A 13,013-nucleotide genomic window follows, 5' to 3' on the forward strand; every position below is an offset into this window, starting at 1 on the left:
CCAACAATGAGACAGGGGTTAGTGTCCTTTTTGTAAGACAGTGATTAATGCCTGGAAAGCAATATCTCAAACAAAACCTTGTAATTTCTTAGATTTTGGAGGTCAAAGGTTGCACAATTTTCATCCAGATATCCCGGGGAATTTCTTGAAAATTTGGCCCAAACATCCACTTTCCACATCCACAATTTTCAAAGTCAAAAGGACAGGGTCACCATGATCTTGCAAAACACAATTTTGGGGCATAACTCAACTCCTGAACATGATATTCCAGAAACACCTTGAGGGGAGTTCTTCACATTTGGTGGAAACGTCTATTTAAACTAAAGGATGAAGTGATTACGTCAGCAAAACTAGATTTTGGCCTTTAATGAACCCATGAACATAATATCTCAGGGATCATCTTGAGGAACTGTCTTCGTCAAGATGCATGCACATTTCCTTGTTGACCTTTTTAATGTGATGTTAAGTCAGTGTTGTGTTTACCCTGTAAAGCACAACTTAAGACACACAACACAACTTCCATCTCGGGCCACACAACTTCCATTGAGAAACTGCTCAGAAACAGTCCCATCTTGTAGTTTTGTGTATTTTAAAGGAGTAAATTCTGTTATTTTTATTCCCCTAACACAAAAATGTTCTGTGAAGTGTTTTTTATTACCATAGAATTCTAGTCAGGAAGTCTGAGAGGTGGCCCTTGTAGTGACAAACTTACAGAAGATAATTTGTGTGTCCCTCAGCCTGATTTGTAAATTAGGAGATCTTGCAGGTCAAGGAGAAGAACCACTCACAAAATCATACATACGTATGAGACAAAAACAAAATTGGAACAGAAAATCTGGATTCTTTCTGTTAAAGTTAAACTAAACTATTTATTTGTAATGAAGAGCATTCACAAAACTCACTTACAACCAGCAGGGAGAGAAGTGTAAGAACAGCTGATTGTGACAACACTCTTCCACCGACTCTCCTTAGTTTTTCCTTCTGTTGATGACTTTACTAAAATAAGTCAATTACCACAAAAAGAAAGCTAAGTAAGGTTTTTAGAGTACTGTGGGACGTGTACTCTGTAATTCACACACGTAGCCAGTGCCGCCATTTATTCCCACTCTGTAAAAACGCCACCCAGGCGCTACTGAGCGCTGTCTTTTTTGCGAGTCAGATTCATTTTTGTTTCTACTTCCTACTTCACTTTCAACAATGGCAACTGAAACTTTTGCCGAAATTTCACCAAGGACGAGTCAAACGAATGGTTGTATCTCTGCACCTCCTCAGTCAATCTTTCTTCAATGTGTTCTATAAATTTGAAAATACAGAGATGGAGAAGCAGTTGGAAATACCAAAGTGGAAACATGCTACTACCAAGCAGTCCAATCACAGCCCTTGTGGTGTGCGTCTCCGCGGCGCATAGTTACATTTATGGGGAGGTGCTCAGTTACAGCTCAGGATCAGTTACAGCGTTAGGGTCTGCACTGCGTCAGTTTCAGTCAGACGTCTAAACTTCCTATGATTGACCTGTTTGTTCTATCGATCTCCTCTCTTTCCTGAGATGGCGCTGTCCATGGTGCTGAAACAACAGCTAAGCAATAGCACCACATACTGTATCTCTGCCAGTTATTTAGTTGTGACCTGAGTCAATAAAGTTTCTCTTTCAATTTTCAATTATTCAACTTTAAAATGTACAACTTGTCATTGATTAGCAGGAACCTAAATACCTTTTCCACACTCAACACAGGAACGTAAAACACATCTTAAAGGACAGAAAACCCACACTGGTCTTTTCAGGCTTGTTCTTTTTATCTTTCATTATTTGTGTTATTGTTTTTTTTTACATTTTTGCTTCTTGTAGGTGGTCTCTATGTGACATGAAAAACGACAAGCTTTCATTGGTCATTGACTAAAGTGTCAATTGTTGCTTCTCAGCCAATCACAAAAATATTGTGCTGGCTGGACCCGGGTTTAGTGAGGACATAAACCGAACCAATTGTGATTAACAACAACATAAAACAAGACTGATGAATGCTGGATATGTAATGGATCAGTATATAGACACATTTTTTTTATATTACGGTAATTTTATACGTTAACACATTTTTCTTGGTAAGCAGCCATTGTTAATTGCTTACATGTCCAACTTTAGGGAGATCTATTGGCCAAACAAAAAAAACATAAAAAAACACAATTTCAGTGTAGTTTGTAAAGAACATAGCAGGCAGCGAGTTAAGCCTTTTATGTACTGAAAGACCAATAACACACAGCGCCTTCCATTTCAGCCCAGCTGTGAGCACACTGCAGCATATTAAGCTCAAATCATTCATCCTGGAACTCCTTGTGGGTGTGTATGTATATATATTTGTATGTGTGTGTGTGTGGCACCTATCCCACTGAGCCAGACCCTATTGCCTTGGCTTCCCCTGCTGTGCCTGGTAAAAAAAAAATAATACTTCCCTTCTGAGCGAAGCAGACACTATTCAAACGGTGATACTCATCAGTCACCTTGGTGACGGAAACCTGCAGCGCTTACCGTGACTTATTGGAACAGGTATATATAAGTCTGACTCACAGGCAGCCTGAGCAAAGGATAAACCTACAAATCAGTGTCTCGTCATCTTTGCACTTTGTCCCATCAGGCCATCTGGCTCAACTAATGTCTTTTTCTGAAGAGCATATTTGAACTTAACTGCAGTTTTAATCTTGTTCCTTTCACTTAATTGGCCTTTAGCTCAACACCTCCCCCGAAGCATTGGGATCTAATAAGAACGATGCTCGTTATCTAAAGAACGTGGATGGCCTTGGCTTTTAGAGTTTTTTGGGAGGACGTTTTGAAACTCATCCAAGTAGCTTCTTCAGTTCTAAGGGACTGGTGGGAAGTTGAGTTTTAATTAGGGTCATCTGATGCGTTATACCCACAGATGTTTCTATTTAAACCTCATCTTCACTCCAGTCCCTTGGAACTGAAGAAGGATGAGCGCAGAAAGGTCTTCTCACACCTCTGCAAGTCCAGATGCTTTTTTTAAAACAGTTTTTGGATGATGCTTCACAGACAGCTGGGAGGCTAGTGAGCTAGGAGCAGGTCACAGGCTATGAATGAGATGTCTAATTTGTTCTTTTATGTGAAATTAAGGAAATATTGGAATTTGTTCTAAGTGTGCCATGGTTATCATTTTAAAGTGCACATCTGCTGTGCAAAAATAGAAAACTTGGTCAATCTCCTTATTTCTTGCAAAACCATACTACCTGAAACTCCTTTACAGTTACATTTCGCATTTTAGAGTTTTGTCCAGTGTTCTGTTTCATTTTGTGCCTCTCTTATTTCCATGCATCTACCTTCCCTCTGGTCCCTCCTCTGTGGTCCCCCACCAACTTTTACTTTAATCTCTAAACAACATGCTTTCATGCCTGTCTCTGCTCCCCGCGTGTCCACTAAGACCTCTTGTTGTGCATAATGTCTGCTTTAGGCTGTTGTTGTTGTTGTTGTTGTAGTAGTAGTAGTTGCTGTTGTTGGTCTTGTTGATTGACATGTTGCTGCTGTTGTTGTTGTTGTCCTTCTCCTTGCAGACGGTCTCGTTTGATCTGCACCAGAGGCTAACAGACACAGATGGCACCACCAGTGCAGTAAGTAGACTGAACTCTAAACGGATAATGTGTGAACATTACACTGCAGCACACAGCCCCAGGTCCAGCATCACTTACTACAGCCTCACAAAAGCCAACCTGCCTCAGGTCATGCCTTTATAATGCAACTAACACAGGGGACAACCCTGGTGCATGACCAGCACAGTCCAGAAATAACCCTGTTTGTCTCACTGACAGAGATGTGTATTTTTTCTTTTGCTGTCTGGACCTGAATAATTTATAGTGTTCTCTGGAAGAATTAATAGTCACATGCTATCTTACAACACCCGCAGAGAAAATAACAGGCGTACGAGCAGCATTTTGAGGGGTACGCGATCTCGTCTGTGATAACTACCAGTGATTCATATTAAAAAAAGCCATGAGCACTCTTTTCTTCTTTTGAAGTCATGTTTGGATTGAATCGTCAATCAAAATCAGTTTTCAGTTACAGAAGTTTAAGTGCTGGATACCATAGACGTCCGGCCTAACATGTTATCAGGGGCATCGTGTGCATGCCTGAAGTACAGCAGAGATAAGAGTGCAGTACGATAAAAAAATTAAAATTAAAAAAAAAGCAAATGCTGAAAAAGCCCAAAGTAATCTGTGAAATGTGGATTTAACTTAGTCATGTATTTTACACGAGGATACAAAGAAAACGCATGAGATAAGAAAAGCTTCCACTCAACTTAATCTATATATACTTTATATGTGTATGTATATATATAAGTGTGGATAAGAGTGTCATTCACCACATGAATCCAGGCTTGTAAAATAGACTGAGGTATGAAGTTAGTGTGTATTTACGCTGGAACAAGCGACAAACGAAGCCTGGAAAAATCCATTCCACATGGTTTGTGTATGCCAAGAAAATCACTCAGCAGTAGATACAATGTTTCCCATGAGATTTTGAATAATTAATTAAAAAAATTGAATTATGATAATATCCCGCTTATTCAAAATTATTCATGCAACATATGAAATGTCTACACATAGAACAGGATTTTTTTTTTATCTGTCCGTCGTTACCGTAATGACGCCACTATTGGATTTAGTGACAACTAGAAGCAGCATGTGCGGTGTATATATACATAAATACTAAACATAATGCTGAGACTTTTATGGACAACTGTATATAAGCTTAAATAAAATATTAGCAAATTCAAGTGCAGCTACTTCATGTTACATCTGGAATCTTTTCCAGACCAACTCTCTTTTAAATCTCTTAAAACAATAGGAAAAACACAACACAAACACAGTTATGAGACCATGGCGGAGTAAATGAACTCCTTCTTGGTCGCCATAGTATTAACATTGTGTGGGAAACCCTGAGACGGGTGTATTAAACTCTGTAGGCTCACCACTAAAACTCTCTGTATGCATGCCGCCCAAGGTTACCCATGTTCTGACTAAGACATATCTAGCACACATTAGAACCATTAATGACCAGAAAGAATGGCAGCTGTGGCACAATCAGTTCTCCAGTGCTGCCAGTGTCATTACAAACGACCGCTCTGCTCGGCTCTTGCTATTAATAGTGCAACAATTCATCACGAGCGTGCGATATGTCCTCATCATTATTAATCTCTGGAAAGATAATCAGCATTTAGTAGGACTTTTAATGAAACAGATTTCGCAAAGTGCTTCACAACTGAGGATGGAAGGACAACAGCATTAATAATGCTGAAGTAAAGTGACGCCTCATATATATAGACAACAATGATAATGGCACCGTTCAGACTTTATATTAACATCAGACCTGGGCTGGTCCGATCACAAGTGACCAGTATTTAGTGTTCACTCTTTGGATTACAATGGGTCTCCAGCCAGCTCCTCAGATTTAATCTGAGTTTTGCACTCTTTGCGTTACTAAACTCATCAGTATAACAGCAACTGTTTCTAATGGGCTGGCTCTACTGCTGTTTCAGGACCACGGACAGCGCTGGTGTTTTACATGTGCGTCATGACTTGGGCACAAACTTTAAGGCTGTATGTATTGATTTCCGCCTGGTGACTGACTATAGTACACCTCATAAGTGCCATCCCCATCCGCCATGTTACTGAATGGGACTTGGGCCAAACTAATGGGACTTGGGCCAAACTAAAATACATGTCAGATATTATATATACTATTTTTTTAAAGGATGTTTTCAGTCAGTTTAGGTGGTTAATACAATGTCGATGAATGTTCAAGTGTCAATTTTTTAGATACGTTTCGTTTTAATTATTTGACATTATAGAAACAGGATGACCACCAGTCGACCGATGGGACTGTGAGAGTAGTTGTATAATCCAACATTTCCTTGTAACTGGTGGAGGCAGAGCCGAGCGTAGTATTAACTAAATGAAATGTGACACAAAACAAAACATCATGGTGACTTATACAAAGTTGGAATCCATGCTGACAAATAGGCAAATAGTGTGTACTTTCTTTTTGGCTGGTTTGTCTCTCTACAGTGGAGTTTATTTATGTATTATTTTTTTTCATTTATGTATATTATATGTGCCCATTTGTTTTGTTTATTAATGCATGAAACCACAGCACTATCATTAGGACAATCATCTGTGTACTCGTCAGAAGTATGCATGAGATGTATTCTTTTATATATATATATATATATATATATATATATATATATACATATATATATATATACATATATAGTGTGTGTACTCTAAATTCTGCATTGTACATCTAGCCCCAAGATCTGGGCCTCAACCAGCAGGAGACCAGTAGAATAATCACCTATTGCACTTTTGCCCACAGCAGTCTGACCACTTATGTCTCCCAATTAGCTGCTGGAAAGCTGAGAGCCAAAAGCCTTGACTAAATTGTCCTGTTGTCATGACCACAGACACAAAAAGAGCTTATTAAAGGACACCACCGTAGTATAAGGGGGAAAGGTGATGACAATTCTAAGGGCCCACAGCCCATTAGAGCCCACACACAGCCCCAAGTAGCATCTATGACTAAATTATTATACATAGACTTAACTAATTCATACTAATGAATCTTAGAAAATAAAGCCACAAAGTCATGCAATAGTTAAATTTTAATCGTTTCAATAACCCCCTTGGACCCTTCCTAAAATGGTTTGTTCTGCGGTTCGTTCTTTTTCATGTGAATTAAGTGAGCACGAGCGAGCAAACTCCAGCAGACAGAGAGGAAGATCAATTAAGATGATGGCCCTCAAAAAACACAAATCTGGACAAAAGAAAAGACTTGAGAAGGAGGCCAGGAGTAGGAGCAGCAGAGCAGGACATTAAAAAAAAAAATTGAAGAATGGTGATTAAAACTACAGAGGGCAGCTGAAACCATTACCTGTTCATTCATTCATTGCCTGTAACTGACCGCTTATTAGACGGGGTGCCTACGTTAGCTGTCATCGGGTGAGAGGACAAGTCACCAGTTCACTGTGGAGCACTGACTCCTAGTGTACCTAACTGAACGTTACTAATTTTGAGGTGGTGTGTCTGCAGTGGACTGTATGTTTCACGCATATCATCTCTGTGGACAGTGCCCCAGTAAAGCATAAGCACCCACTCAGTTACAAGGCTGCACTGAATTACATTCAAGTTTTACTCAGTAATTATGAGCATCAGACGAGGATCAATTACTTCATCGGGATGCGTTCGAATGTAAAATTTTGTCATTGGATACTATAGCATGCAAAGCAGAGGAATGTTAATAATACAACTGATTATACATAATTTCATAATAATACTCACTGTTGAGTGGTTAAAAAAAGAAAACAAATTGGGTGTATAACATTAGGCACGTACAAAAGTACTGAAAATTAAGAAAAACATCATCATACAGTTGTAAAAAAGTGGCAATGAAAAATCCTCGGGTAGAGGGGCCCATGCCGATACTCTTCCAGGGAGCCCAGAATTCCTAGCAGCTGCCCTGTTAAAAAAAAAAAAAAAAAAAACACTTCTCACATTTGTCAAAGGGGGAGGGGTGTTCAAGTTCTGATCTGCTTTTAAATTCTTCTCTGAGAATCACTCCCTAAAACACTCAGTAAAATCCAATTATACCGTATAAAGACAAGAAGGCAAAGAACTGGAAAAAGTAAGAGACAGAGAAATTAGACTGGGGAGCTAATAAATATATATATAAAAAAAAAGATTTTCAACGAGGAAAGCATTCTGGCTGCTCTCTTAGAGGAAAAAAACAACCGCCTTTAAACAGTTTAAAGCAGCAGGAGGTAGATGTTGTTAATTATCTTCCATCCCGAGGTTGGATGTTTGACGGTCTGCGATGCAAAACAAAGTAAACTGTATCGCTCGGGGACATTTTTGCCTTTGAGGTAATCGTATTTGCACATTTCACACAAACTGGTGTAGAGAAAACACTTTGCTGCAGTTCCCATGGTAATGCGGCACGACCTTCACCTCACTCCCTCGGAGCTCCCAAATGTGTGCGTGTAATGGTGTGGAGTTGATAGAGAAACAGTCAGTCCAATTAAATGTGAAAATCACACCACTCCAAAGCGCTAACATTTGACTCATATTTGAAACCGTTTTTGTTGCCTTTGTATTCGCCTGAAAGTCTGAATTTCAACAGTTTAATTGATGAGTTAATTGACTCTGTCGATTCACTCTGGTCCTATTTTCTGTACTGTATTTAACGGGCGCTTTCATTTTTAACCGTTTTCCGCTTTCACTTGTCCTTCACTGAGGAGCTACCCCTTCACAAAACAGTTACGTCGATGCCCTTTCTCAGATATCAAGATTTACCCAAGTATTTTTCACTTGAAAAATTATATTCATCTTTTTGATTCCTTGATGGAATTATTCAAGGTCACATTTACAGTTCATGCTTAGAGCTTAAAGCTCTTTGACTGCAGTCATGAATAGATGGGACTGTCTGCCCTGCTGAGTGAAAAATGAGAGCTTAAAACATCCGAGTTCGTGCTTTACTTCTGTTCTGTTCTGTTTTTCAGTGGCTTTATCCAACACTTCGATGTTCATAGGAACCACATCAGATGGACAGAAGCTTTACTGTTTGATCACATTTATTCTCAAAGAGTACAAAGTGTGAATCTGAGATGAGCCTGCAGAACAGAGCTACTCTCTCTTCTAAAATATTCTTTTAAACCTCCAAACCACACTGCGTAGGGATCAGTGTTAAATTTGACGGTCATTTTTGATTCATTCTTAGTCACATTTTAGTCTAAATTCAGTCTTTCCACATTTAGTCAAACAACATCTAACATTTCATGTCTTTAGAAAAAATCAAAATAATATATTTTCTTAAACTTCAGATTAAAATGCAATAAACACAGATGTTCAAAAGCAGTACAACAGCTGACCACATATTCCTCAAATAACATGTCAGCCAATGCCTCAAGAGGACAGTGCTTATAACTGCAGTACAAACATAATGAGGTGAAATCTTCAAATGTGCAAAAACATTTTGAAGCAAAATATCATTGAAAATCTTAATAACAATAAGTTTCTGACATGCAACTTGAATGGTCTACTGTATTACTTTGCATTTGGACTCATGCACAAGAAAGATTTATTTCAGAAACTACATTTATGGTTATTTTTTAGTTTGCGAAATGCTAATCCATTAAACACTGTTTAAATATTTGTCATTGATAAGTCAGAAGGTAATAACTTCATGCAGTGCAAAACAACGGCTGTCAAGTACTTAGATGAGACTTACTTAACTTCATAGTTAGTTTACTGATTGTGATGGAGGCTGCATAAACATCTGGGTAATGCACCGTCGAATACCGAATTCTTCCACCTAACTCAGAGCCACAGGGCTTGTGGCAGGTTGCTAGGTGTGGAAGGCTACTGTCAGCTGCCTGAGATCAGAGACATCAGGCAAATGGCTCTCATCCAGTCCAATGACAGAGACACACAGTTTGAAAAAGGATCAGCCCACTACCAAGACATCTTCTATTTTGATGTTTAATAACATCTTATTATGTCAAATAACTTCATAGTCCTGTCTCATATTATAATTTAGGTGGTGACTTGGCTTCCAAATTCATTAAGTCACAAACTGATTAAGTATCTGTAAGATGATCCACAGAGGCCCCTCCCCTCAACCCATAGGACCCAAAGGCCCCCACTAACAACATCCTGTTTCCAGACACCACAGGACCCCCTCAGAAGACCCATATCCGTTCTCTGATGAGTCATAATTTCCATCTCACTTCATTCTACTGTGTTGAATATGAGCCAAGTATTAATTACATGAGCAATGCAGTTCCCTCGACGTGAAATCTGATCCATCAGAATAATTTCTCACTAGTCATACTAAACACTACAACTACCCCTCCTGTGCTGTTTATCATCATCCACTCTTCATTTTCGGTTATAATTTAGCAAAAATCTACGTCTGCTTTTAGACGGAAAATATTTCCATAAAAATAGCACTGCAGCACCTTTGTAAATGCAGAAAAATGCACCGTCAACCTGATGTATTATACTTTCTCCTGTTATTTGCATTCTCCTGAAATAGAGATACGCTTCACTGGGCTCGCAGGTTGGTCGATGGGCTGATGATTTAATCTATAGACACAGAGAGCTTCTGAAACTGGGTTATTATAAATGAAAGCTTTGCTCAAAGTAAAGATAACGGCATATGTGATAAAAGTGAAAATTCCACTTATATCTTTTTTTTTACCACAACTCCCTATTTCTTATCCTCACCTCTTCAACTCACCTTCTTACCCTACAACTGATTGTACCGTCACCTTTTAAACCTTCTGGCCTTCTGGTCCTCAGTAACACCCCTCTCTAGCTTCCAAACACAGATTTCTTTGAACAAGGTCACGCTCTGTTTCACCTTTACATAATTCAACTCTCCTCCTACGGCCGGCTCAGTTTATCCCCCCTGACCTTACCTTCCTCCACCAGATGCGATTATCCATTATCTCCTCTCCCATTTTCAGTCTTCTGTCCAAGCAATCTTCCCTCCTCTCTGCACGAAGATGAAACTGTGAGGTGTATCTCCACGAAGGGGATTACAGTGAGACATACTTTGAAATTACAGTTGTGGAGGTGAATCAGCATGTGCATTTTACTTGTAGTGGACACTTCTGATGGTGAGTGGCTGTAGCCAACAATGATTTCTGTCATGTGAAGTAGGTATATCAATCGCGTTCACTGTTTTTTGCCAGTGTTTTGAACCCCAGGAGGCATGTCAACAAAGAGAAGCAATAAAAACCGAATGATATGGGGCTCAATGGATACAAAACAAGAGAACAAATAGGATGGGAAAAGGGAGCTGAGTGGGATAGAGGGTCAGATCATAGAGTAATAAAAGAAGGATGATAAAAATGAAACAGCAGGCCGTTTTTATTCATTTTGTTTTGTTTTAAATTGCAGCTGCACAAGTGTGTCATTCGTTTTAGATCATTGGATATAGATCATTGGATGTGAAACAAAACCAAAAAGCACTTTGCGCAGAATACAAACCTGCACAAACACAAACACTATTTTCCAATGTGCAAAGCTGTAGCATAAATGCAGTTATGTTTGACATCTCACCTGGATATTGCAGACTGACAGCACAGCTTTGTGAAGTGAAGTGAACATGGGCATCAGAACAAAATCTTATGTCAGTCCGTCCCACAGGTATTAAGACTTTTCAGTCTGAAGGACAAATGTGAAACTCCATAGTGGGGAAGTCTACATCGACAGGATGAAGGATGACCTGAGGTAACAGGTGACAGGTGACAATGCCGCGCTAAAGCAGTTAGCTCAAGATACACCAATCAGGCATAACAATATAATATTGTGTAGGTCTCCCTTGTGCCTCCAAAACAGTTGAGGTGTCATTAGTTGGGGTCTTTGGGTCTTCAGGTTATTGGTTTTTGGAAACAGATATAAATGTAAAAGAAGAAGTAGAAGATGATAAACAGCACTGAAGAGGTAGTTGGGGTTTTTAGTAAAATGGCTGCTGCCATCAGGAGGTGTCATTACTACAGAGTGGGGTTGTCTGGTCTGGTCTGGTCTAGGTGGGTGGTACATGTCTAAGTAACATCCACACGAATGCCAGGTCCAAAAGTTTCCCAGCAGAACATTGACACTGACTGGTGTATGTAGACCATTATCTAGACTACATTTAACTAATTCAGTGCCTTTGAATGCCAGTTTTTCTCTGACACTTTTTGTAATATGTTTATGGAGGCCTGCCAGCAACCAACCTCGCTAAGATTTTTGCTGCTTTCTGAATTAATTAACAGAACAGACCAATTAAATTATGAACAATAGCAGACTTTTGAAAGAAATGTGTGGAAAAACAAAGGAGGGGTGGCAAGTCATTACTTAAAAATAAGTTTGAGGACCAGAAGGAAAAAGCTGAAGCTAAAGAAGGGGATCAAGAAAGAAAAGGAATTGATCAATGTCTTAAATATATATATGCACTCCAAAAAGAAAAATGGCACAAACAGCAGGTCTGGAGAAAGTGAAGTTGGCAGTGAGGCATTCGGGACAGTTGTAAACCATCATGAAAAAAATAAAAAATAAATGAATAAGCTATAAATATGGATATTACCACATGCATAGGTCAAACACTCCACCATAGCTCTCTCTCACATGGACTGTTTGAATTAAACATAATTGAAAGTGTGGAGTAGCTCTTACAGCTAATGCTTGTCAACTGCAAATTATGGTGGTTTGTTACTCAAACATTTTATGCTACAGAGGATATTCACTCAGTTATTAAAACCATACGCATATGCAGATTCTTTATATTCTGACGTTCATGCAAAATTGTCGTTCAACAGAAAATCTCGTAATTCATTAATTGTGTTGCTTTTTAAGTGCTGCATCAACTCTAAAAGAACAGTCTGACATTTTCAGAAATATGTTCATGAGATTGACTCTGCTGTCACGTCTGTACAGTATCTTAAAAATGAAGTTAAACAGCTACTGATTAGCTTAGCTTAGTATAAGGACTGAAACACTGCTAAATATTGTCATTATTGAGCTCTAAAAGTGTCGTTATCAGTGGGATTTGTTAGCTTTGGATTTAGGCAACAAGTTCTTTCCCCTTGTTTTAAGTCTAACTGCTAAGCTAACCAGTTGCATTACTGCTGTACGACATAACTCTCAAAACGACAAATATAAAAGCTAAAATGTTAGCTATGATAGTTAGCTTAGCATTAAGACAAAGTAGAGTGTAGAAAGCACCTCTAAAGTTCACAAACATTATAATCAACATGTAACTTAGATGTAACTCGGTGTAAAACCAGAATTGTCAAATCATAAATAAATCTCATAACAGACGTTGATGTCTTTACATTTCCTACACCAAGTTATGTGGTTGTTAGCGTGCTAAACCGTTAGCCTCTGTGTTTTCTGCACCCCATCACTGGCCTTACAGTGGCCTTCTCATGACTTAGGGCAGATGTTACCACTTTATTTTGCTTCCATGG

General features: G+C 38.9%; 1 protein-coding gene across 2 annotated transcripts in view; it reads left to right on the top strand.

The window, feature by feature from the left end:
• necab2 (N-terminal EF-hand calcium binding protein 2) overlaps positions 1 to 13,013 on the top strand; it is a 129,466-nt gene that overhangs the window by 85,828 nt on the left and 30,625 nt on the right. Inside the window, exon 9 of one of the 2 annotated variants that reach the window (XM_047596425.1) lies at positions 3,556 to 3,612. The exons of the other annotated variant lie outside the window; for it this stretch is intronic. Within the exon in view, the coding sequence (XP_047452381.1) occupies positions 3,556 to 3,612 (57 nt within the window). The remainder of the gene's footprint in view (positions 1 to 3,555; positions 3,613 to 13,013) is intronic. 2 annotated transcript variants of the gene reach the window in all.

The sequence above is a fragment of the Mugil cephalus genome, chromosome 10 (genome assembly GCF_022458985.1).
Source record: "Mugil cephalus isolate CIBA_MC_2020 chromosome 10, CIBA_Mcephalus_1.1, whole genome shotgun sequence".
NCBI classification, from domain to species: domain Eukaryota; kingdom Metazoa; phylum Chordata; class Actinopteri; order Mugiliformes; family Mugilidae; genus Mugil; species Mugil cephalus.